At 44.2% G+C, this 24,818-nt stretch overlaps 1 protein-coding gene across 6 annotated transcripts in view; it reads right to left on the bottom strand.

The window, feature by feature from the left end:
* NUP93 (nucleoporin 93) overlaps window positions 1–24,818 on the bottom strand; it is a 118,183-nt gene that overhangs the window by 6,379 nt on the left and 86,986 nt on the right. For 3 of the 6 annotated variants that reach the window (XM_005591991.5, XM_065537180.2, XM_005591995.5), the window contains 15 exons: window positions 21,814–21,903; window positions 19,562–19,701; window positions 13,978–14,110; window positions 12,387–12,544; window positions 11,078–11,243; window positions 10,697–10,790; window positions 9,677–9,868; window positions 8,832–8,958; window positions 8,643–8,715; window positions 8,306–8,350; window positions 6,696–6,812; window positions 5,559–5,677; window positions 4,197–4,314; window positions 3,676–3,759; window positions 1,751–1,879 (listed from right to left, as the gene is read on the bottom strand). In XM_005591991.5, the coding sequence (XP_005592048.1) occupies window positions 1,751–1,879; window positions 3,676–3,759; window positions 4,197–4,314; window positions 5,559–5,677; window positions 6,696–6,812; window positions 8,306–8,350; window positions 8,643–8,715; window positions 8,832–8,958; window positions 9,677–9,868; window positions 10,697–10,790; window positions 11,078–11,243; window positions 12,387–12,544; window positions 13,978–14,110; window positions 19,562–19,701; window positions 21,814–21,903 (1,785 nt within the window). The remainder of the gene's footprint in view (window positions 1–1,750; window positions 1,880–3,675; window positions 3,760–4,196; window positions 4,315–5,558; window positions 5,678–6,695; window positions 6,813–8,305; window positions 8,351–8,642; window positions 8,716–8,831; window positions 8,959–9,676; window positions 9,869–10,696; window positions 10,791–11,077; window positions 11,244–12,386; window positions 12,545–13,977; window positions 14,111–19,561; window positions 19,702–21,813; window positions 21,904–24,818) is intronic. The other 3 variants (XM_005591992.4, XM_074027007.1, XM_074027008.1) reach the window with 1 other exon arrangement.

Genomic DNA, 24,818 nt, shown 5'->3' with positions numbered 1-24,818 from the left:
CTCACTTTAAACCATGAAACCAAGGACATCAGTGGGCTTGCAGACCTCTTGGGCACGCAACTTTTATATATAACCTTTTACTTAATCCTATTCGCCCCTACCTTTCAGAAAAAGAAAGAAAAAGGAGAGTGGTGGGCAAAAGGCAGGCAGGAGAATGATCTTCAGACATGGGACATGGCCTGCCAGAGACCAGCTCCTCTCAGTGGGCAAGCCTGCCTGAACTGTAAGTGGCACACAGAGCACCAAGAAGTATCCACTATCTCAATACTCACATTCACAAACATCACTGCACTGGGTTTCTATTATCAAAAAAGATTCCTGCCAAGTGGTAGGCACCATGAGCCCACCGCTGGCACATCTGGCGTTTAGATTCCTATCTGTCCAGGGTAGGGAGAAGACCAGCAAATGCTCTGGTGCGCACCTGGACGGGCTGACCACTTCAGTGGACCACTCTTGAGCACTGTTACCCACATTCCTAAAGGTGGAAATTTCCACCATCTTTCACTAAGCACAAGTTTTATCAACAACAATGCCTGTGGGGTCACAGTGGAAAGAGCTCACAGACATCCTCAGAGGCAGAAGACAGAACATGGCTTCTTGGCTGCCAAAACCAAGTCTGATGTTAGACACCGAGATCCTGAGAGTCTCATCAAAAATTAAGCGGAAATGTTAAAGGAAAGGTAATTTTAAAAAACATCATTGTGGGGCTGGGCACGGTGGCTCACACCTATAATCCTAGCACTTTGGGAGGCCGAGGTTGGGGGGATCTCTTGAGCTCAGGAGTTCGAGATCAGTCTGGGCAACATGGCAAAACTCCATCTGTATATAAAGTACAAAACTCAGCTGGGTGTGGTGGTGCACACCTGGAGTCCCAGCTACTTGGGAGGGTGAGGTGGGAGGGTGGCTTGAGCCCAAGAGGTGGAGGCTGCAGTGAGCTGAGATCATGTCACTACATTTTAGCCTGGGCGACAGAACCAGGTCCTGCCTCAAAAAAAAAAAAAAAAAAAAAAAAGAAAAGAAAAGAAAACACCATTGTACTATCCCCTTACGGTTTAATTGGGTCAAAAAATACCTTTGCTCTTTTTTTTTTGTAATCAGACAACATATGCTGTGAGCCCCAGGGTTCTAGCTACCTGGATTCCACTTGACCCACGCACTGCCAGAGGTCCCACAGGCAGCAGAAAGGGCACAGGTGTCAGAGACCCAGCCTCCAGACATGGCCCCTTCACCTACCTGCCACCTGAGGGCAGTTGCTTCCCAACTCCACAGCTCAGTTTCCTCAGCTGTGAGAGGGGATAAGATGCTGTGCTAGTTACCTCTCTAGGGTCACTGTGAACACCGTGACAGGAGAAACAAGGGTTCACATTAAATTAATGTGTTGATCAAAAACAAAGTATGGTTTTAATAGAAGTGTTCACTAATGAGCTAGGACTAACAAAATAAACTTATCTTTTAAAATGTGCAGGAAGTTCTTAAGGAGTCAACTAGAAATTAGCATTCTGTGTGATCTGTTAAAAGGTAAGATTTGCAGACCTAGCACTTCTTTTTATTTTTTTAAGCTTGAGAAGAGCAGCAATCCCTTTAATGTTTGATTTCCTCTGGGAGCCCCCTAACACGAGATTTATCCAGCTGCCAGGTACTAAGGAGAAAGAGCAGTTTTGGGTCACGTGGTCTCTTAATAAGAGTGCAACGGATTCCAAACCAGAAAGGTGGTGCTCAGCAATGTTTCTCGTGAATGCTGGGATCTTACAGAGTCGCGGTCCTCGATGACTCTCTGGGGCCTGGATGATGAGGATGGACTTGTCCCCTTGAGCCTCTTAAACTGTGTGAACAAGATGTTCATGGTGGCAAGAAGCACTTCTGAGAGGTTGTGCCTGATCTACACAGAGAGAAAAACGGAGTAAAGAACAAGAACCAAGCCTTTCGGGCCAACCACAGATGGAGGGAGGGTGGGCTGCTCCAGGCGGGCCTGGTCGCATCACTCCTCACCATTACCAGGTGGAGAGCCACACAGTCACCCAAAAGGAGCTGATGGCACTGAAACATCAAGTGTGAGAAAAAACCCCAAGCAATGCTGCTCAGGTCAGGTGGTTACTGTTTCTGCTCCTTTATGCTGTTTATGCTGTTTTTCCCTTAGTCAGGTGCAGCAAGCCAAAAAAAGCATGCTGACATCTGGTTAGCATTAGGCTTAGACTGGCCAGCAGAGTGGATGCCAATACATAATTTGAATTTGAATGTCAGGAGGTACAGGTGCACATGCTACTTCTCCACAGTCCCTACCACTCCCCATTCTCTCAAAGTCAGTGGGCTGTTTCCACTGGATCTGCATGGCCCTACCAGAGTCCTTGGGAGTGTCTACAAGGGCAGGCCCTGGTGTACTACTTTAATCTCTGATGCAATGAAGGATGTATTCAAGGAAAGGCTAGAAATAACAAAGGAGCAAGTGGCTAAGGGTAGAAACCACAGCAGGTATAAAGGGAAAGTCAGCAAGGGGTAAGACCTTCTGAACTGTGTGTACCACAGTAGTCAACATAACCTCTTCATGTGCAGAACTGGCCTTACTTCTTTCTCTAAAACAGAAACTTTTTTTTTTTTTTTTGAGACAAAGTCTCCCTCAATCGCCCAGGCTGGAGTGAAGTGGTGCAATCTCAGCTCACTGCAACCTCTGCCTCCTGGGTTCAAGCGATTCTCATGCCTCCGCCTCCTGAATAGCTGGGACTACAGGCATGCACCACCATGCCTGGCTAATTGTTATATTTTTTAGTAGAGACGGGATTTTACCAAGTTGGCCAGGCTGGTCTCCAACTCCTGACCTCAGCTGATCCATCTGCCTCAGCCTCCCAAAATGTTGGGATTATAGGCGTGAGCCATCGCACCTGGCCAGAGACATTTTATAAAAGGCATCTGCTCAATGAGGAATAATTTTAAACTGAAAAACCACTAGTGACATCCCAGAGCCAGGCAGTTGGTTCTAGCATAGTGTTGAGAGCTGAGTTGAGTGTCTGTAGTTCTAGAGATGAATTTACCTGGGCCACACACTGGAATGACTCGGGGAGGTCTGGGCTGCAGCAGTCAGGGAAACCAGAATCTCTGGGGTCTGGGCATGAGAGTTCTTAGAAACTCTCCTAGAGATGCCAGTATGCAGCCCAGCTGAGCACCCTGGGCTAGATGTTGGCAATATGCTAGAAACCCGACAGACAGACAGTAGCTCTGGGGCTTATGGGGTGATAGTCACAGTCACTGAATTTGCTTCTTTAGACAAAACAGATCAGGGAGGGCAAAGGTGGCAGTGCATCATGATGTGTTTCATGTACCCAATGGAACTACTTAAAGATGATCAGAGTTAAGCACCAAAATACCCTCTAGTACAAGTGGATAATAGAAGAATTAAACCAGACTTCACAGGATCAACCAGAAACCTGTTTTTCCCAAGAACATGTCAATCACTGAAATGACTGTATTTTCTCAATCAGGAATTCCGACAATAATCTGATGGGGATGTATGCACTCACAGAAAAGCCAGGCCAAGGTATTTGAAAGGGAACCACTCTGGAAAACTCAGTCTGGATAGTTACTGTAACTAGAAGTCTTAAAGCTGTTAGGTACAGGAAAAGAAAAAGCTTTTGGTGGAAGTGGGGAAAAAGGAATTCCATAACTCAGGAAGAAGGAACTTACTTCATCACTGAAATTTCTGAAGGCAGCCACTCTCTCTTCCACACTTTCCTGATTCAGGGGCACCAGCTTCAAGCGCTCAATTATCTGTTTAAAACAACCACCAGCCCCATGTAAGACAATCATCACAGTCATTTCATCTCTCTACATGTGAAGTCAGCACCCTCACATACTCCAAAGGGCTTCTTCATAGAAAACTCCATTCTCCCTTGTGTACACAGAAAGGCTTTGATTCTAACTAGTAACTTAATTCTTATCCTCATTTTCTGACACATTTTTTAAAATTCAGAGATTTCAAATTACTTTGAGAAATGTATCTGTTTTCAGATTAAAGGGGAAAGGAATAGGGGGAAAAAATAAAGCAACACAGGAAATCCTTTTAAGTCCCAGGATTGTACTTGTCCTTCTTCATTTAACAAACATACTGGCAACAGCTCCTTTGTTTTAAGTAAATTCCATGCAGTGTTTTGAATTTTCAAGGGTGTACATTAACCTGCACTTCAAACACCTTTCCTGAAACTTACATCAAAAGCTCTATCAATATGACCACTATGATACTCGTCAAAAAAGGTGATCAAGTCCAAAAGAAGATAGAACGTGGAGTCCACAAATTTATTTGCACTTATTCCTTGAGCCCTATACCTGAAAGACAAAAACGGGGTGGGGGGAGTGAGAGTGTATCAGGAATTTCTGTGTAATCCATAACTGTGGAATAGCATTTAAAAAGACAGTGGGGTATGGTTCATGTGGCTCATGCCTGTAATCTCAGCTACATGGGAAGCTGGGGCGGAACGACTGCTTGAGGCCAGGAGTCAGACACCGGCCAGGAGTGAGAGACCAGACTGGACACACAGCGAGACCCCATCTCCACAAAATATTAAAATATTAGCCAGGTGTAGTGGTATGTGCCTGTAGTTCTATCTCCTCAGGAGGCTCAGGTGGGAGGATTGCTTGAGCCCAGGAGTTCGAGGTTACAGTGAGCTATGACTGCACCACTGCACTCCACTCCAGCCTAGGTGACAGAGGGAGACCCTGTCTCAACATACAAAAAATACATAAAAAGCATCAAAACCTCTTGAGCTCTCTGGGTGAAGTTAATTAAAGAGTGTAAAATGGTGTTTATTTTGAAACAGCCAAGCACTGATAGTGGACTTGGTATGAATCCACCTACAGGTACTCCACATGGAGCGTGGTTCTCCAGCCTTGACCATCATCTCAGCATCCAATCTTCATGAAAGGTAGGAGGTCCTGACGGGCAAAAAGCCGAGCGGCCATCACTAGGGATTGTTTGCTAGGTGGAGATATCTCATTTACCAAAGAATGCTCTTTTGTGTTACCCTGGGAAAGCACTCCAAACCCAGTTTTCTCTGGGTCATTTTATTAGCAATATCTATAGAGAGCACAAAAAGTAATGTTGTTAGCCTCAGCCTGGGACTTAAACTAGTTGAAAGTCTGATAATTCAGTTAACTCACTGGGGATCCAGGTTGTCTGAAACACTGGCCACGACACCTCTAAGAATCTCCCCCATCCAACTATCACTAGCTTTGGTCTTGAATGCCTTTGAGAGGGCTGATGAGAGTATACAACAGTATATAGGTGAGCATAATGCCTAGAATTAAACTTCATGTGCATGACTAAAATACTGAGATGCCCTTTCATACCCATTTCTTTGGCAAAAATGTTAAGTTTGATAGTACCAAGTGCTAGTTCTGATGTGGGGACAAAGGAACTCATGCAGTGCTGGTGGCATGATGAGTTAGAAGAACCACTTTGGAAAGCTGTCTGCTGTTACCTAGTAAAGCTGAACATGCATTTGGGTGGGCAAAGGTGGCCTGGCACTGGCAGTGGCACCCTCAGGGTCCCATGGAGTCAGCTCCTGGCTTACCGTTCAGCAATGGAGAGTGCCATGTTCTTCAGCCTCTCCTTGTTGGACTGCGGGGCACTGATCTGGGGGACGACAGGGCTCAGCAGTTTGTTCATCAGTTCCAGTACCTTGTCAGCATTCTGCTCACGTTTTTAAAATTAAGGAAGCAATCAATAAAATAATCAATAAAAGGAACAAGTATATAATGCCCCCTACCCACCAAAGAGAACTTTCTGGGGTGATGGATGGAAATGTTTGGTATCTTGATCTGGATGGTGGTTACAAAGATATACACCTATGCACAATTCGTCAAGCTGTACATATAATTATTGCACATTTTTCTACATCTTAATTATACCTCAATCAAAGCATTTTTTACCGCCTCCCAGGTTCAAGTGATTCTCGTGCCTCAGCCTCCTGAGTAGCTGGGATTACAGGCATGCACCACCATGCCTGGCTAATTTTTATATTTTCAGCAGAGACGAAGTTTTGCCATGTTGGCCAGGCTAGTCTTAAACTCCTGGCCTCAAGTGATGTGCCCGCGTTGGCCTCCCAAAGTGCTGGGATTACAGGCGTGAGCCCCTGCACTTGGCCTATAGCTGTTTTTTTGGTCTACTTTTCTCAGCTGATAAAGAAGAGAATGTAATCTTGTTTAGGTCATAGAATCCTTAGCAGCTACCATATGTTCTTAGTCATCATTTGTTCTTAGGTAGAAACATGTATTCTAGTCATCTCAAAATGCCCAGCTGTGGTCTTATTTTCTTTCACTCCTTTCTGCACACTGATGTGGTCTTATCTTCTAATACTACTGTTCCCCAGTGTGTCTGTGGCTGCCAGGGTCAGCATAATGCCATTTTCAACAGTGGCTTCACCATGGAAATGTGATGGATGCTAATTCTGCTGCCAAGTGAGACAATAGTTCAATGCCTGCAGGACATCCTTTCAATATGTTGTTTGGTCAGAAAAATCTTATGGGAAGAAATACAGCTGTAAAATGGGAATTCTGTCCTGACTGGACCATTAACTGTCTAAGCACTGGAGCAAACGCCTCTACAGGGAGGGTGCTACAACAACGACACTGTCGAAGTGGCTGCACATTTAATGCCGAAAGGCTGGCAGACCTGTGAAGTGCAGAAGAAGGAAGAAGGCACACTATACCTTGGCAAGGTCATACAGCTTTGCTGCCTCTTCAAACAGTCCTTTATTTTCTGCCACGGAAGCAACTTTGTTGATAATAGGCTTTGTGTCACTAGTAAACTTATCTATGACTCCAGGCTGACAAGACAAATTATGGAGGGGGAGGAAGAGACAGACGGGTGCACAGAGCTATTATTTTAAACAAAGAGACGCAATTAGGACCCAAAAAATACTTCAAGTGAAATTGCTTGCCCTGGGCAATACATGTACTCCATCAGCCAGACTCTGGCTTTCTTGAAGATATAAAGTCCTATTAAAACTATAAAAGAGACCAAGGAAACTACACATGAAAGGGCAGACTTACTAGAAGCACAGAGGAGTCAGCAATAAGACATCTGTGCTTTCTAATTTTCCAAAATGACCCAGAGAGTCAGTGAAATCAATGATTTTAAATTTGCTGATGAGTAGGAACCACAGAGAAAAAGCAGGAGGCTTAGAGAAAATATCTGAAAGATTTTGGATTTGTTTTCTAAGACAGATGGCAAAAGGAACTCAGTGCTGAAAAAACACATGGCAAGTGGTAACAGGACATTTCTTAAAAAAAAATCACCATCACCACTCGACAGCAACTAAATGCTCAGGAGAGCATGAGAGAGGCCTTAGGTACCCTGGGAGAATGAAGGCAAGTGCATAATATCTCTGCCTGGCCATTCTGCTTCTCCACCGGCACTGGACTCTCAGGGCTGGACCAGGTCGAGGTGACTTGCCCTGCCACTTGGGAGGCAGGAGAGGATAAGGTCTTATCTATGTTTCCAGCTCTGTCAACTCACACACACTGGAAGCCTCCTGGCCCCAGTACAGCCTGTTAAAGAAGAAACTATGCAAAGCACTCAGTACCATGCCTGGTGATTGTCATTGCCCAATAACCAAGGCCACTGTCATCAGCACTGTCACTTGCCTTTCTTCTGAGGTAGATGCTGTGAGCAGTGTGAGCTCATCTACAGATTGCTGGGTCCAAACCACTCATTTTTACAAATGAGAAAAGTCAGTCCCTGAGGGGCTAGTGACTTTCTAAAGGCCACAGGGAGATTCAGGGCCAGGACTGGTCTCTGACAACAGGATCTCTGACCCTCCTGCCATGACAACCAATGGGCATAGTGAGTCCTGAAATCCCTCAGGCCTTCCAGGAGTATTTCCAGGGTCACTGTGGAGTTCAAAGCCCTTGGAAACTGCATTTTGAAGGAGGTCAAGTGCACATCTAACTTTTCCATCTTGGGAGAATGGGTGCAGTAATCAATTTCTTTTTCTTGCATGTTTTCTGAGCCAAGAATGGCAGAAATGTATAATAGCATTCTCAGCTCAAAAAATGACAGGCATGAACAAATGAATATTCTGAATATAATAAAAAAGCTTTGTAATCACAAATTAACATATTTTAAGGAGATATAAAGTGTGTGTAAAACCAAGGTCATCATCTGGGCCCATAATTTTCATTCCATTTTTTAAATTAAGCAACTCTGTTCAGATTTGCATCTTTAGTACCTTGAATCTTAAAATCTAAGTGTATTCTTTTGATATTTATAAATCCCCAACAGCTAACGAACATTTCTCTAAGGATGCATTTAACTCACCTTTCTACTTCCGTCATTCTCTAGTTTCCCAAGAATCATATCGAACTGTGGAAGGAAAAAAGTTTACTCAAATTATTGGACAAAGATATAAACATAATCCATAAGTCTTTAGAGAAAAAAGAGAGGAATCAAATGGGATGAATGGGATAAGTCTCACGCAAACTAAAAATCAGTGTGACTGAAATAAATATTTTCACTGTTAGAAACCAATGAAACTCTAAAAACTCCCTAGGCCTTATCCACCACAACCATATTGAAGCAAACATGCAGTACGGAATGAACATGGGAACATGCACACTGAAAACCATGGGGAGGAGAGAAAAGGAAACCCACTTACCTCTCGGCTTTCAATCACAAGCTCACTCACACAGCGCAGAAACATGTTTTCTCCTTGACTATCTTTCTCATCCCTGTAAGGGAAAAAAATCAACTCAGTTTCTAGTCTGGATATAAGGTCTCTAACGGTCATTCTCAGAATGGCAGAAATTGAAACTAGCTGAAGTAAATGGTCAAAAGCAAACGTTACCTGAGGAAATAGAAGTACTGGAGGGCCTCCCTTGGGTCCGTGGACTCAAACTTCCGGGTGTACAGCATGAGGAGTCGCACAAAGTTCAGCCGCCGCATGCAAGGAGGGTCACCAGGCTCGTGGCTGACTGCATCGTGGGGGTCAGAATGGGTCACAACCACACTGCTCCTCTGACCCATGCAACCCAGAAACTATGGAAGCTGAATCCACAGACCCAGCAGCCTCTACTCCTGCAGCCCAGTCAATGTTTGCCAATATAAGCTTTGGCCAGTCCCTTTTACCACCCTATCCTCAATTTGTCCCCAGGCCCAGCGTGGAGAAAACAGCACTTTGCCTTAAATTACTAATATGTTGGTCTCTGAATGAAAAGATAATCCAACTGACCATTATGGCACATGCTCTGGGATGACTCTGCTATACCAATAAGGAACCCGCAGCCATTCATCCACATTTACTTCCTCTCTCTCCCCTGACTCTCTCATCCCAGTCTGGTATGCATATGCCTGACTGGGGTTTCCAATGTCATTAAAGCCAGGGCCCTAATGGGAATCAGACCCATAACTCTAGGGGCTGCTTCTTCACCATTTTCCAGGCAATCAGACTGGCCACAAAGCTAGCACTTTGAACAGCACTTTATATACTTAACTTCCAAGGGAATACCAATGCTTGGGGCGGGGAAGCAAGAACCCCAACACTAATCATCTAAAAAGCTCAACTGTCCACATGCTCTAAAATGACTGGTACCCTTTGCTCAAATCCTTATTGGTTGTGGTTTTGTGGCCACCGTCGCCCAAAGAGGGACGTGCTGTGGTTACATTATTGTAAACCCAATCCCAAATACTCACGGAGCTGAGCACTCTGTCCGGAGGACTTTAAAAGCAACTTCAGCTCAAACAGCACCAGTGCTACATGGACAGCATGGCAGCGCAGCCGCTCCATGCGGAAAAGAAAGGCAATTGCTGCTTCAAACTGCGCTGTCAGGAACAGGACTTGGAAGTAGAGGAAGGGTTGCTGGTTCACCGTAAAGTGGGACTCGCCTGGGAGAGAGGAGAGGAGAGGAGATAAAACCAACTCAGAAAGAAGGTGCTTACTGGTGGCCCAACCCCCAGGCAGCAGCCTGTGAGCCCACAGGACTAGATGGGCAGGAAGAAAGCACCAGCATGAGCCTGAATTGATCAAGGGGGCCCTGAATACAGTAAACTGCCATGTGAAATGTGACCTGGCTCCTCCATCTTCTCTAGACCTCATAACATTACTAGAAATTTGACTGTGCTGTAAAACTCCAGCTGCTTGCGTTAGGTGGGAGAGAAACAGAGTTAAGGATCTTAAAATGGACCACAGAGAGTGCCTATCTCCTTTACCCTGTTAAGTCACTCAAGGAAAGAAATGCAGATTTCAAAGGAGTTTCAGTTTACTCATAGTCACAGAAATCTGAATGCAACAACTGGTAACCATTATTTGGAATCTTCTTTTCTTCTCAGTTTTTAAAAAATAGGGGGGAGGAAAGAAGAAAGGCTATTTCTGTCTCTCTCCTTTGTGCTCAGATCTAGTGACTAGTAAGATCTACTAGGAAGCAACAGCTACGTCTTCTTTGTCTCTCTCTGAGCATATGTCTACTAGAACAGTTCAAAGAATTAGAGAAAATAGATTTTTGTGTATGACCATATAAGTTTTATGCATTACTTAAGGCCACATGCCCTTTATTTGAATTTGGAATGGTAGGTTTGCTGTTTTGCCTTGACAATCTATAGGAGTTTTGAAAGAAAGACAAAAGTTCAGAGATGAAAAATTTTCCCAGAGGAAAACTGAGGTAGTCACCTTAAGTGGACAAGAGAAGGGAAAGGTGGTTATGTCCAGGATCTTACCGTAGTCTTCCAACAACTGTTTCTGGAACTGTGAGAGAGTCAGCCTGTCTTGTGGGGAGCTGGTGCCATCGTCATCAAAACACACTTGGTTCAACTAAATCCCCAAGAGAAACACATGCATTAGTACAAACTACACCCTGAGCCACACGCACAGAGTTGTAGCTGTTCAGCAGCCATGCTCAATGATGTCAGCTGGAAGCTGTGTTTAAGGCTATGGTTATGAGCTGGGAATTACACAATAAAAAATGGGGACAGGAGACGAGGACCCCGCTGGTCCTGATCACCTTATTGGCATCATACATTATGCAGGTAAAATCTTTCTGGGGACATGAGCACAGAAAAGGGGTAAAGCCCTGTGTGGGCAGAGGAAACCATGCCTACCTTCAGCCACAGGTAATCCTCAGTTTTGTCTGCCACTTCACTCTGGTTGTCGGTGACGTCACATCTGCCAATGATACAGTACACGGCCCGCTTGTAGGGATCTGTATTGTTCCTGAGGGCTCTGCGGTAATGCAGCCGGAGCTTGTTTTCTGTAGCTGGGGACAATCTACAGACATAAAGGAACAGACAGATACACACTCAATAAAAATCCTCAAGGGCATCTGAAAGCATCCCAAGTCCTAAACATATAACAGCAGGGAAGCCTTCCTTCATCGGGGTAAGAGAGACTGTCTCTGCCCTATCCCCTCCCCTCGGCACCATCACTTTAACCTGACTTGCAACTACCAGCACCTGCATCTATTGGCCTGCCAGTTTTCTATTTGCTGAGACCTTCATGGACAGGTCAGAAATCCCAGGGAATTAGAACTCCATTCCACACCCCAGCAGCACTCAAGCAGCGATGGACAGGAGTGAATCCTTCCCTTAACTGTCTTAGCTCCTCTGTGGCCTCCACACTCCCTTATTCATGTGAGATCACCTCCTAAAAAAACAACTTGCACTCAAATCTCCTTCTGGGGGAACCTTAAGACATTAACCCTACTTTAATTCTAATATGAGCAAGACAGGGGCTTGTGGTTTGAGGCAATCTCTTGACATGACATTATTAATGCTGCCAAGAAAAGTATCCTAGTTTTTCACAAGTACAACTACAGTAACCGCCATCATTTCTTCTACATACATGTACATATATATAATAACCTCAGTTTGAGTATGAACTTAAGTCCAATTACATTAGCAAAAATCCAAGGAAAATTAATGCTTAGCAGTTCCTTAATGCAAGAGAACGTAAAGACTTAATGAATTAATTCAATGATTATATTTCAATTTTACTAACTTCTAATTCTAGCCTTTAAGCTATGAAGTACATGACAACATATTTCCATACTGGAAGCACTAAGTGTTAACAAATGTAACTTTTAAAAAGTCCCATTTTATAAAGCATCCTTGATGTGCCTTAGATTTACAGAACAACTCACATCATGCTCCTGAGCCAGCCCCTCCCTTGTAGGAACAGGAAAATTCCCAAACACAGATGCACGCATGCCTAGACATCAGCATCAGAATGGGGCATTCTTCTATCCTTTCACTCTTTATTCCCAAGAGAGTTCTATTTGCTTTCAAAACCTCCTTTTTCCCCCAAGCAGAAACTTGTTTTGGGCCTGTCCAGGGAAAAGAGAATAACGACAGGGAAGGTCGCCCCTTTGATTCTGCACGGCTACCACTGGGCGTGCCACCTCATTTACCATACCTTCTGTCCTTGCTGTTCATGTACTCCTGGAACCAGGTTTTAAACTCTCCCAGCTGGTGCTGGGCTCGATTAACTACCTGTGAAGCGGCAAGCAGGTCTCCACAGCGCATGCAGTAGTAAATTAGTGCCCACACAGGATGGCCTTCTACCTCTCCATCCTAAAAGAGGAACAGTAAGTGCTCAAAATAAACAAAAAAAAGCTGAGCTGACTGCTTTCATATGTGCTAAAACCAAGCTAAGCCCCTCTCCTTAAAATAAGTCACTTAATGTTCACAACAGCTCCCTGTGGTGAGAACCATTAACAGCCTTTTCCTCCCTGTTTTACAAACAAGGAAACTGAGGCATGGAAGCGTTAAGTCATCTGTCCAAGTAAGCTGTTAAGTAACAATATGGCTCCAGAGCTTTTCCTCTGAAGCGCTATGTACCCCACCTGATCCAAAGTTACCCTGTGGTTTTTCCATGGAACCCCAGGGGCCCACAGTAACTGGGTGATGTTCTTTTGTGATAACATATACACATGCACTCCTACAACCCCCACAAAGCAAGGGCTAAAGATGTCACTGACCAGTAAGAGACTACCCTTATAGTACTCACGTTTATAAAACGTCATAAAAATTTTACTCAGTATCTTGGTGTCAGGTACTGCTGGGCACTAGGGGATCTGAGAGATAGCTCTGTTCCCACTCTCTGAATACTACAGCTTATTTATCCCAAGTCTGGTTTTGCCATTTGTCTGCACAGCGGCCTGCGCTTACGCTTCTCTCTTTGCTTTTCTTCAACTCCTCCAGAAATAGGCCTCAGGCCTCCTTTCTTGGCACTTCCACCCTTCCCTCAGCAGGACTCTCTCTAAAACCCAGATCTGAACTTGCCCACTTAAACCCCTTTGAGCTGTTTAAGTCCAAAGTGCTGGGCCTGGCACTTAAGGCCTTCACTAGTGGGCCCCAAGCTTGCCAAGCCCTACTGTGCACCCCAGTCCTCCAGATACTCTCTCCTGCCTCCATGCATTTGTGCATGTGTTACCTCCTCCTGGTATACTCTTTTCCAAAACTTCAGGTTGGTGAACTCCTATTCTTTAAGAGCAAGTGAGAATCTCACCTTCTTTATGCAGCTAATCTCGTCTGTATCCTGCCACCCTTTGCATAAGGCTCCAGTTTAGCACTTTGCATTACTGTATGATAATCTCCCCAACTGGACCATGAGCTGAGAAGAGACCACATCCTAAAAACTACATTCAACTCCATTCTTCCAGCTGTTTTAGTCAAAAATCTCAGAAGTCATCCCTGACTCTGCCTCTCACACTCAAATCCACGTTCTTCAGCAAGTCCTACTGGCTCAGCTTTCAAAACATGTCAAGAACCGAATGGCATCTTCTCCATGCACTCTCCTCCACCCTGGGCTGAGCAACTACCACCATCACCTGGACTTCTATACTACCAGCCTCCTAAGAGGTCTTCACCTTCTGTCGTCACCCCTCTCTGAACTCATCTCCATACAGTAGTCTCCACACATATCCTCATTTTAACTGAAAATGCCAATCTGAGGGCAACTGCTCTGGGGGTGTAACTGATCACACAGAGAAAGTTGTCAGTACCTGTAGTCCAGGCAAGGGAGCTGGAAGTTTAATGTTCAGGAAACTTCGAACCAATTGGTAAGTCCCAGGCACCCCTCCCAGCTGGGCCTGATGCAAATTTCCAAAGACAGTCACAAGGGTGTAATTCTTATAACTGGAAAAATTTTAAAGGAAAAAACAGGGAAGATTGAAAACATTTATTACACATCTCTATGCCCATATCCATGACATTACACTGTAGCTTGGAAGGGCAGGGCCTAGACTTCAAGCTCAATGCAGAAGAGGAAACAATACATGCTTAATGAAGCAAACTATATTATTTACTCAGTGGGCTGTGGATCACAGTAGATTTCTCATCACTGCGGAAACTCAAAAGAATCCCTGGAGGAACACAACTGTGGACTTCAAATACATTAAGGGTGGATATACAGAATAATAATCGCTCCAGCTCACAGCCTAATGCTCTGGTGGGTTCTTGTTAAACTTTTTATTTTGAAAACTTTCAAACCTACAAAAAGTTCAATGAATGCACATAACCTTTTACCTAGATCCACCAATTTTTAACATTTCTTTATGTTTTCTCTCTCCACACACACATAACATACACACTTGTGCTTTTTTCTCCCCCCAAACCACTTGAAAATACGTTATAAAAATCAGGGGCTACTTTATCTGTAAATACCATATGGCTCTGAAGAACTAGGACCTTCTCCTGCCTAACCTCCATATCATTGCAATACCAAGAAACTTAACATTAATTTCTTATTATTATCAAAAATATAAACCAATTTTTTAATAGTTTCCTTTACAGTTTTTAAATCCAGAATCTCATCAAGAAAATATAATTGTCAAGCCACTTTCCCTTAATCTAAGATAATTCCATTAATTCCACCATTATTTTTCTTTCATGACAATGATCTTTTTCTTTTTTTCAAGAGGCAGGGTATTGCTGTGGTTCCCAGGCTGGGAAGCAGTGTCTATTAACAAGTGCTCTTATTTTTTTTGAGATAGATTCTCACTCTAGACGCCCAGGCTGAAGTGCAGTGGCGTGATCTCGGCTCATTGCAACCTCCGCCTCCCGGGTTTTCAAGCATTTCTCTTGCCTTAGCCTCCCAAGCAGTTGGGATGACAGGCGCGGGCCACCAAGCCCAGCTAATTTTCGTATTTTTAGTAGAGATGGAGTTTCACCATGTTGGCCAGGCTGGTCTCGAACTCCTGACCTCAAGTAATCCACCTGCCTTGGCCTCCCAAAGTGCTGGGATTACAGGCAAGAGCCACCACGGCTGGCCCATAAGTGCCTTTAAAGCACTCTACAGCCTCAAACTCCTGGGCTCAAGCAATCTTCCTGCCTCAATCTCCTGAGTAGCTGGGGCTAGAGGTACATGCCACCATGCTCAGCTGGACACTGACCTTTTATTTATAGAGTCCAGGCCAGCTGTCTGGTAGAGTATCTAAGCTGGATTGTTATTTGATTCAGGTTCAACTTTTTTGACAGTAGCCCTACATAGCTAATGCTGGCATTTCCCACTGAATCCCACAATGACATAGGTAGCAGGTTTGCTTCTTTATTGGTAACACTAGATTTGATTCACTTGCTTGAAAAGTGTCCATCAGATTTCTCCATTACAATTTATTATTATCTTTGTACTTAACAAGTAATCTGTGGGGCAATACATGGACGTCATGTAAGTATTCTATTCAACAATCTTTTACTCAACGGTTTTACTTTCCATTGATGGTCCTTGCTGAACCAGTTATTACACTGGTGGTTGCAAATTGATGATTTTTCTACCATTCCCTCTTCATTTATTTACTAGCATGCTTCTTAAAATCCTCTGTAGTAGTTTTAAGTGTTTCCATACCAAGATTAAATAGTCCAATTCACAGATACCCAAATATGTGGTTAATGTAATAACTTTCTAAATATAGTATGTTCTTGTCAAAAACCACAGACTACCTCAAAAAGTCAGGTTTTCAACACCAGGTTAAGTAAAACAACAGAGAGAGTGAAACAAACAACCTAAATCTTAATAACAGGAAACAGACTCAACAAAAAAAAATTTTTTTTTTTTTTGAGACGGAGTCTCGTTCTATCCCCAGGCTGGAGTACAGTGGTGCCATCTCGGCTCACTGCAACCTCTGCCCTGCAGGTTCAAGTGATTCTCCTGCCTCAGCCTCCTGACTAGCTGGGTCTACAGGTGCGTGCCATCATGCCCGGCTAATTTTAGTATTTTTAGTACAGAAGGGGTTTCACCGTGTCGGCCAGGGTGGTCTCAATCTCCTGACCTCGTGATCCGCCCGCCTCGGCCTCTCAAAGTGCTGAGATTACAGGCGTAAGCCACCATGCCCGGCTGACTCAATGAAATTTTATGCGGTTATAAAAAAAAAATACTCAGACTTCAAGAACAGGGGGGAAAAAAGAAATATAACAAGGTAATAGGAGCCTCTAGATGGTATACGGGTCCTCCCCTCTTTTTTCAAGTCTTATTTTTAGCATCTTCCAAAGTTTCTATAATAAGCATGTATCATTTTTATAATGAAAAACAAACAAAATTTAACAAATGTTAATGAGTTCCCCATCACTGGAATTATTTATTTATTTATTTATTTTAGACAGAGTCTTGCTTTGTTGCCCAGGTTGGAATGCAGTGGCATGACCTCGGCTCACTGCACCCTCTGCCTCCTAGGTTCAAGTGATTCTCCTGCCTCAGCCTCCCAAGTAGCTGGGACTTGTGCCAAGCGTGTACCACCATGCCCAGCTAATTTTTGTATTTTTGTATAATCGGGGTTTCACGATGTTGGCCAGGCTGGTCTCGAACCCCCAACCTCAGGTGATCCATCCACCGTGGCCTCTCAAAGTGCTGGGATTACAGGCATGAGCCACTGCGCCTGGCCTGGAAGTATTTATAAGCAGAGGTTGGATAAGAAATTGAGGAGTCCTGTAGCAGCCAGGACAAACAGATGCCCACTATGGTCTCTTCCAATTTGAATTAAGACAGTCCATGTGCTGACAAGGGCCTAAACTGAAGAAGTCTAAATTCCTTGAGGGCTAAGATATATATATCATGCCTTAAATCTTGGAATGTGGCAGGGAAGAGACAGACCAATCCTACATTTTCACAACATTTCAGCCTTATAATTGAAAAATTATTTAGGACCGGTCTACTTTGCCATCTGGTGCATTGTATCACTTGAACTATTATATGCATACTGTCAGTGAATGAGCAGCAGAGAAAAATATTTTAACACTGAGTATAATTATTCTAAAATATCCCCTTTATCAAAGGTGACAATGAATGCTTACAAAAGATGCCATCAGAGAGTGATGCCACTAGAGTGAAAAATAAACTTAAGATTACAATTATGAAAGGAAATTCCCAAATAGCTCCAAGAAGCACTGTTAAAGAAATTAATGGAACAAGATACTTTTAAAAACTAAACGAAAAGACTTAAAGAAATGGACTGGCTTACCAGCGATTTAAAACCAAGGAAAGCAGCCTAGTACCACTGGTGAAGTCAAGCACCAGTGTTAAGGATCAGAGTGATCAAGAAAAAAGCAGTCATGAGCAGTCATACACTTACACTCACTGAAAAAAATAAATAAAAATAAAAAAAAATCCTAAGCCAGGCACGGTGGCTTACGCCTGTAATCCTAGCACTTTGGGAAGCCGAACCCAGTGGATCACCTGAGGTCAGGAGTTCGAGACTAGCCTGGCCAACATGGTGAAACCCCATCTCTACTAAAAATACAAAAATTAGCTGGGCATGGTGGCAGGCTACCATGCTACTCAAGAGGCTGAGGCAGGAGAATCGCTTGAACCTGAGAGGTGGAGGTTGCACAGAGCCAAGAGCACACCATTACACTACAGCCTGGGCAACAAGAGCGAAACTCCATCTCCAAAAAAAAAAAAAAGCTGCGCATGGTAGCACACACCTCAGGAGGCTGAGGTGGGAGGACTGCTTGAGCCTGGGAGGGAGAAGTTGCAGCGAGCCCAGATTATGCCACCACACTCCAGCATGGGTGACAGAGCCAGACCCTGTCTTACCAAAAAAAAAAAAAAAAAATTCCTAGAAGTTTTTGTATAGCATAAGAAGTTCTGACTCATTTTGCCGACTGGTAACGAATAAATGCTGCTACATATGTAGGTTCTTTATGGCTGAAGATTGATAAACCCAAAACAATCACAAAAATTCAGCCAACACTTAGAAGAATTATTTTATAAACCCTTTATTCCTATACTAGGAGAATAAAAATCCATTTTGAGCTCCAGATTTTTCTTAACCAGGGAATGGAAGCTAGTGAGTGTAATGTGTCTGATGGTGTTCATTTCAGTAGCTCTCGTCTAATTAATATAGTATTTGGTATAAAAACCTATTCTCCGCTGTACCAAGTTTGAATTACCTCAGTAACATACAAGGAAATCTTCTGACTTCCTAAGGAAGTATTGTTTTATTGACAAAAGGCGATCTCACTGCAAGGCTGCTGGCAGGTGCAGAGGCTCAGTGGCAAAGGCCTGTAATTTTGCAAGTGTATTCAACTTGGCTTTCTCTTCTCAAGCCAGCAGGGAGGGGCCCAGCACCCTGTCTCTAAAATAAAGAGATTCTATTGCACACTCATGGCAATCCCTGCTGGCCAATTCAGAATTGGAAGGAGTATCCACAGGGAGGGATGATGGCATGGGTCCTACTAACGAAGGGAACAATACTTTGGGCACAAAGGCACTGCCACAAACCCCTCAGTGACCAGCTCTGATTGGTGAGGAAGTGGCAAAGAAACCCGGGCATAAATCACAGGCATTATCAGCTGGGAATGACCCTGACTTAGGGGAATTAACCAAGTAGAGTCAGAAAATAAGGGGAAAGGAGTTTTCCTAGGGTTTGAAGGTAGTAACATGCCTGGGAGTAAAATTAGAATGTGGAGAGAAAAAAAAAGAGCCTAAGGAGTAATGGCTGAACCACATTAGAAAAAGATTATGACCTAAGGCACTATGGCTTTACGTATTAAGAGACAGAGTATGGAGAAAGAAAAAGGGAATTCGAACAGTGCTCACCTACCATGATTTTTTAATGTGTGATTTTTATTTTAATGTGTGACTGCAGAAACAGTCCTGGTAGGTAAGTAAAACAGGATTTCTGAAACAAGATTACAGCTCTGAGCCTTGTTCAATTTAACATAATAAATCTTTTTTTTTTTTTTTTTTTTTTGAGACAGAGTCTCGCTTTGTCGCCCAGGCTGGAGTGCGGTGGCGCCATCTCGGCTCACTGCAAGCTCCGCCTCCCAGGTTCACGCCATTCTCCTGCTTCAGCCTCCGAGTAGCTGGGACTACAGGCGCCCGCCACCACGCCCGGCTAATTTTTTGTATTTTTAGTAGAGACGGGGTTTCACCGTGTTAGCCAGGATGGTCTCGATCTCCTGACCTCATGATCCGCCCGCCTTGGCCTCCCAAAGTGCTGGGATTACAGGCGTGAGCCACCGCGCCCGACCATAATAAATCTTAAATTATACCAGCTACAGCACACTTAACCTGAGGACAACTTAAGATCTGAGAAACGGTTGACTGCAAGGGATTTGAAAGCCAGCCCCACTGTGCTATTGCTGCCTTACCTCTGCTCAAGGTACGCCAAGGCCTGCCTGACAAACTCCATGCGCACTTCCACGCTGCTGCGGTTCTTCAGGGCATCAGTTGCCGGTGTCAACAACACGTCTGTCATTTGTTTTACCATGGTCCACATGTCAGAAATGCTCTGCATATAAACAATACTGCATGTGACAATGCTGCAGGGTCAGAGAAATTATGTGGTTCTTTGTGGCACTCTGACCTCCAAGGCTGGCAGAGTAAGGTGGGGGATGAGGTTAATGTCATCTGTCTGTGACTGCTAGGCTTAAGCTCAGTGAAGAAGATGCGCCTCTGCTGGCCAGACTTCAGAGTTCCATCCACCGATAAGCACCCCCTACCCCTGCCCTGAGTTGGTTTTCATATCAATTACTATTCCAGGTCTGACATAACCACATACATAATTAAAACTACACACAAGTTGCAAGAACACTGAATCTCAGCGGGTTATCCCTTCAGAGAGCAGGAATCCATTTACGGTCATCCAAAGTTCTAGGAGTTTAAACTCCAAGAGCTGCATTTCAGTCCTTACAAGGTTATCTGAGTTTCTAAAGGCTTAAAATAAGAGTTTAACCTAATAATACAGGTTTTCGTCCTCCCAGAGACGCTCCAGGGGCCACCGCTTTTACCTTACTTGGTGAGTGTCACAGCCTCCCATTTTCCTTCCCACTCACTCCCTTCAAAAGATGCCTCCCAGGAAAGGAGCGGGCGTTCTTTCCTCTGTGTTACCACCACACAGCTGGGACTCCCTCTCCCCAGAATCCTTCTGCCTGTAAATCGCTCCTTAAAAACAACGTGTTCCCTGAACCCTTGGCAATACTTTAAATGTATGAATCCTTAGAGGATAGCACTGATTGAAGAAAAAGGTTTATACTTGTTCCAAAGCAAAAGAGAAAAGCCTGTTTTCATGGTCTCTCTCAAAAATTAAAACTTCAGACTGTCCAGACAAATGTGACTCTTCCTAGGTGGTGGAATGATTGGTGAAACCTGACTTTCTTCTTTAGATCTGTTTAGGTTATCTTATATTTTACTATTTAAAAAAATTAAGTTCGAGACCATCCTAGCCAACATGGTGAAACCCCGTCTCTACTAAAAATACAAACAATTAGCCAGGCATGGTGGCAGGTGACTGTAGTCCCAGCTACTCGGGAGGCTGAGGTAGGAGAATTACTTGAACCCAGGAGGTGGAGGCTGCAGTGAGCCCAGATCTCACCATTGTACTCCAGCCTGGGCAACAAGAGTGAAACTCCATCTCAAAAAAAAAAAAAAAAAAAAGAAAAAAAAAATTAAAAGTTAGATACTTTTTTTTGAGACAGGGCCTCACTCTTTGTCACCCAGGCTGGGGTACACTGGCATGATCATGGTTCCCTGCAGCCTTGACCTCCCTGGACTCAGGTAATCCTCCCACCTCAGCCTCTCAAGCAGCTGAGACTACAGGTGCATGCCACCACACCCGGTTAATTTTTCTATTTTTTGTAGAGAGGAGGTCTTGCCATGTTGCCCAAGCTGGTCTTGAACTCCTGGGTGCAAGCAATCCACCAAACTCAGCCTCAAAATGTGCTAGGGTTACAGGTGTGAGCCACAACACTGGGCTGAGCAAGTTTTTAAAAGACAAAAAAAATCTGTGTATGGGTGCTTTCTTCCATAATAGCCTTCCCTCCTTTCTTCCTTCCTCCTAGCCACCTACCAAGTAGCCATCCATCCACTTATTTTTTTATTTTATTTTTATTTTTTTGCCCCTTGGAGCAGAAAACTGGCCAGGAGTAAGGGGTGAGGGAGGAGAATAAATAAAGGCAGTATATGTGTTTGTCAGAGGAATAGAACCAGTGGTACATCAAGAATGCACACAAAAGTCCCACCTGAGTCAAGTTCGAGGGCTCACAGGTGTGAAAAGCCATCACCTTGACAATTCAGCTCTCATTAAGGAGTCTATTGCTTGTGTAAGGAGGGAAACTGGTAAGTGGGGAGTAAAAGCTTGATGGGACTTCAAAGCAAATACGGCTTGAAGAGAACTCTTGTGACTATCAATTGATACTGGCAGGGCCTTTTGAAGACGCATTTTTAAAAATTCATCATCAAGAAAACCACCCAAAGTTATTTAAAATAAAACTCTGAGGAACAGTTAACATTTCATTCCACAGAATGGGGTGTTTCCACAGCACATTTCAGCCAAGTCGGCAAGCTGCTAGCCCCATCAAAACACTGGACCCCGGTTTCTACTTGAGTTAGCTCTAGGTTCTACCTTATCATCCAGCTCTGCGACGGAAGAACAAAGGTCCACCAGGTTAGGCTGCAGGTGTCCATTTACAATTTTCTCATTATAGATATAAATCTGAAATGATAAAAAGCAAAGTAAATGGCACAGTATCTACTTTCTCTTTTTAAAACCCCCTGAAGCAGGCAATGGCCGGCAGAAACTTCAGCCAACCTTTCCTTCCTTGGAGTGGCTGAGCCATGCACACTGGCCAGCTCCCCAGTTGTGCTGGGGCTGTGGATAACACACTAAAGCTAACTGCCACCCCCGCTTCCAAACACCTGAGGAATGGGAGCAGCGGGGTCCAGGGGGAGAAGAACCACAGGCAGGTCTATGCCTCTCTGTCCTAGTGAGGAAGCACCCGGGGAAGACAGGAGAATGGAAGGGGTCTGGCTGCTGCTTTCAAATAACCAAGGCAAAGGACTCAATTCTTTCAAAATGACGGAATGGCCCTGGTATAGGGTTCATGGATGGAGTGAGGAATGTTGGGCACTGCCTCCCTCCACAAGTGTTAGAATAGCAGGAGAGGCACATGTGGAATATCCATTTCTCCTGGAAAGAATCTCTGTTCTTCAGGTAAGATTTTCTTTTTTTTTTCTTTTTTTTTTTTTGAGACAGAGTCTCGCTCTGTCGCCCGGGCTGGAGTGCAGTGGCCGGATCTCAGCTCACTGCAAGCTCCGCCTCCCGGGTTCACGCCATTCTCCTGCCTCAGCCTCCCGAGTAGCTGGGACTACAGGCGCCCACCACCGCGCCCGGCTAATTTTTTGTATTTTTTAGTAGAGACGGGGTTTCACCGTGTTAACCAGGATGGTCTCGATCTCCTGACCTCGTGATCCGCCCGTCTCGGCCTCCCAAAGTGCTGGGATTACAGGCTTGAGCCACCGTGCCCGGCCAAGATTTTCTTAAGGAAAATGAACTATGTGATATTTAAGCTATGGGAAAACCACTCTTACTTTGGATTTTATTTTCAAGGAGCTAAAATGATGATAGTAGAAATCGTAAATTCACTCTTCCAGATTTAGAACCAGTTAAATCCTACTACGGAAGTGAACAGGACTTAACTAGTTAAGATTTAGAACTGTAAGCTCTAAATCTTAACTAGTTAAGTTCTAAATCTTCTTGTGGAAGATTCCACTTTGTATATGAAGTCTTTGCTCTCCCAAAGTAGTGATGTTAGACAAATCACGACTCTGCTGAACTGTAGTTTCCTCCACGTTAAATGGGGAACATCAGTATCATTCATCTTCCAGGGCTGTTATGAAGATTAAATGGTTTTGCTGGGCGCAGTGGCTCATGCCTATAATCCCAGCACTTTGGGAGGCCGAGGCGTGTTGCGGGAAGTCAGGGACTCTGAATGGAGGGACCGGCTGAAGCCGCGGCAGAAGAACATAAATTGTGAAGATTTCATGGACATTTATTAGTTCCCCAAATTAATACTTTTATAATTTCCTATGCCTGTCTTTAATCTCTTAATCCCGTCATCTTCTTCGTAAACTGAGGAGGATGAATGTCGCCTCAGGACCCTGTGATTGCGTTAACTGCACACAAATTGTGTGCAGAGCATATGTGTTTGAACAATATGAAATCTGGGCATCTTGAAAATAGAACAGGATAACAGCGATGTTCAGGGAACAAGAGAGGTAACTTTGAACTGGCCGCTGGTGAGCCAGACAGAACAGAGCTACATTTCTCCTCTTTCAAAAGCAAATAGGAGAAATATCGTTGAATTCTTTTTCTCAGCAAGGAGCATCCCTGAGAAAGAGAATGCGCCCTGAAGGTAGGCTTACAGACGGCCCCTTTAAGGTGTGCTGTCTTTTATGGTCGAAGCCGAAGGGATGAAATAAGCCCTGGTCTCCTGTAGAGCTCCCAGGCATATTAGGACGAGGAAATTCCCGCCTAATAAATTTTGGTCAGACAGGTTGTCTGCTCTCACACCCTATTTCCTGATAAGATGTTATCAACGACAATGCGTGCCCGAAACTTCATTGAAACTTCATTACCAATTTTAATTTTGCCTCATCCAGTGGTCCTGTGATCTCGCCCTGCCTCCATTTGCCTTGTGATATTTTATTATCTTGTGAAGCATGTGATCTCTGTGACCCACACCCTATTCGTGCACTCACTCCCCTTTTGAAAATCGCTAATAAAAACTTGTTGGTTTTATGGCTTGGGGTACATCACAGATCCTGCCGACATGTGATGTCTCACCCAGACACCCAGCTTTAAATTTCTCTCTCTTGTGCTCTTTCCCTTTATTTCTCAAACCAGCCGAGACACTTAAGAAACAGAAAAGAGCCCACGTAAATATCGGGAGTGGGTTCTCCCGATAGAGGCGGGTGGATCATCTGAGGTCAGGAGCTCAAGACCAGCGTGGCCAACATGGTGAAACCCCGGTATGTACTAAAAATACAAAAATTAGCCAGGTGTGGTGGTGCATGCCTGTAATCCCAGCTACTTGGGAGGCTGAGACAGAAGAACCGCTTGAATCTGGGAGGCAGAGGCGGAGGCTTCAGTGAGCTGAGATCGCACCACTGCACTCCACCCTGGGTGAAAGAGCAAGACTCCGTCTCAAGCACCCAACCAACCAATCAATAAAATGGTTTTAAACCATGATGTAGTACTTATTCACTCAATGAGCATTTCTTACAGGCCTTCCTTTGCAAGGTACTGTTCAACATGGGATATAAAGCTTCACTCTTTAGTGGAGAGGACAGCCGTGTAAACAGACACAATATTTCGGTGTTGTATGTGCTATGAAATGTTAATGACATCTTTAGTCCTTGCAGGTGTAGAAGACACAGTCTCTCTCTTCAGAAGCCTGTAATTCATCAGGACTCTCTCCATGGCAATAGAGGAGTCAGCCATACAATGAAGGTGACGAGTAAAGGATGCAGATGCACAGGGGGAATAAAAAGAGAGAGGTATAAAATTGGAGCAAGAGGAAATAAATGAAGGCCAGTGGCAAAACATGAGGGGGTTGGAAGGAGGGGATC

Source organism: Macaca fascicularis, chromosome 20 (genome assembly GCF_037993035.2).
Source record: "Macaca fascicularis isolate 582-1 chromosome 20, T2T-MFA8v1.1".
Classification (NCBI taxonomy): Eukaryota; Metazoa; Chordata; class Mammalia; order Primates; family Cercopithecidae; genus Macaca; species Macaca fascicularis.
Note: the sequence above shows the minus strand (reverse complement) of the source record. Positions and strands in the feature narration are given on the sequence as shown.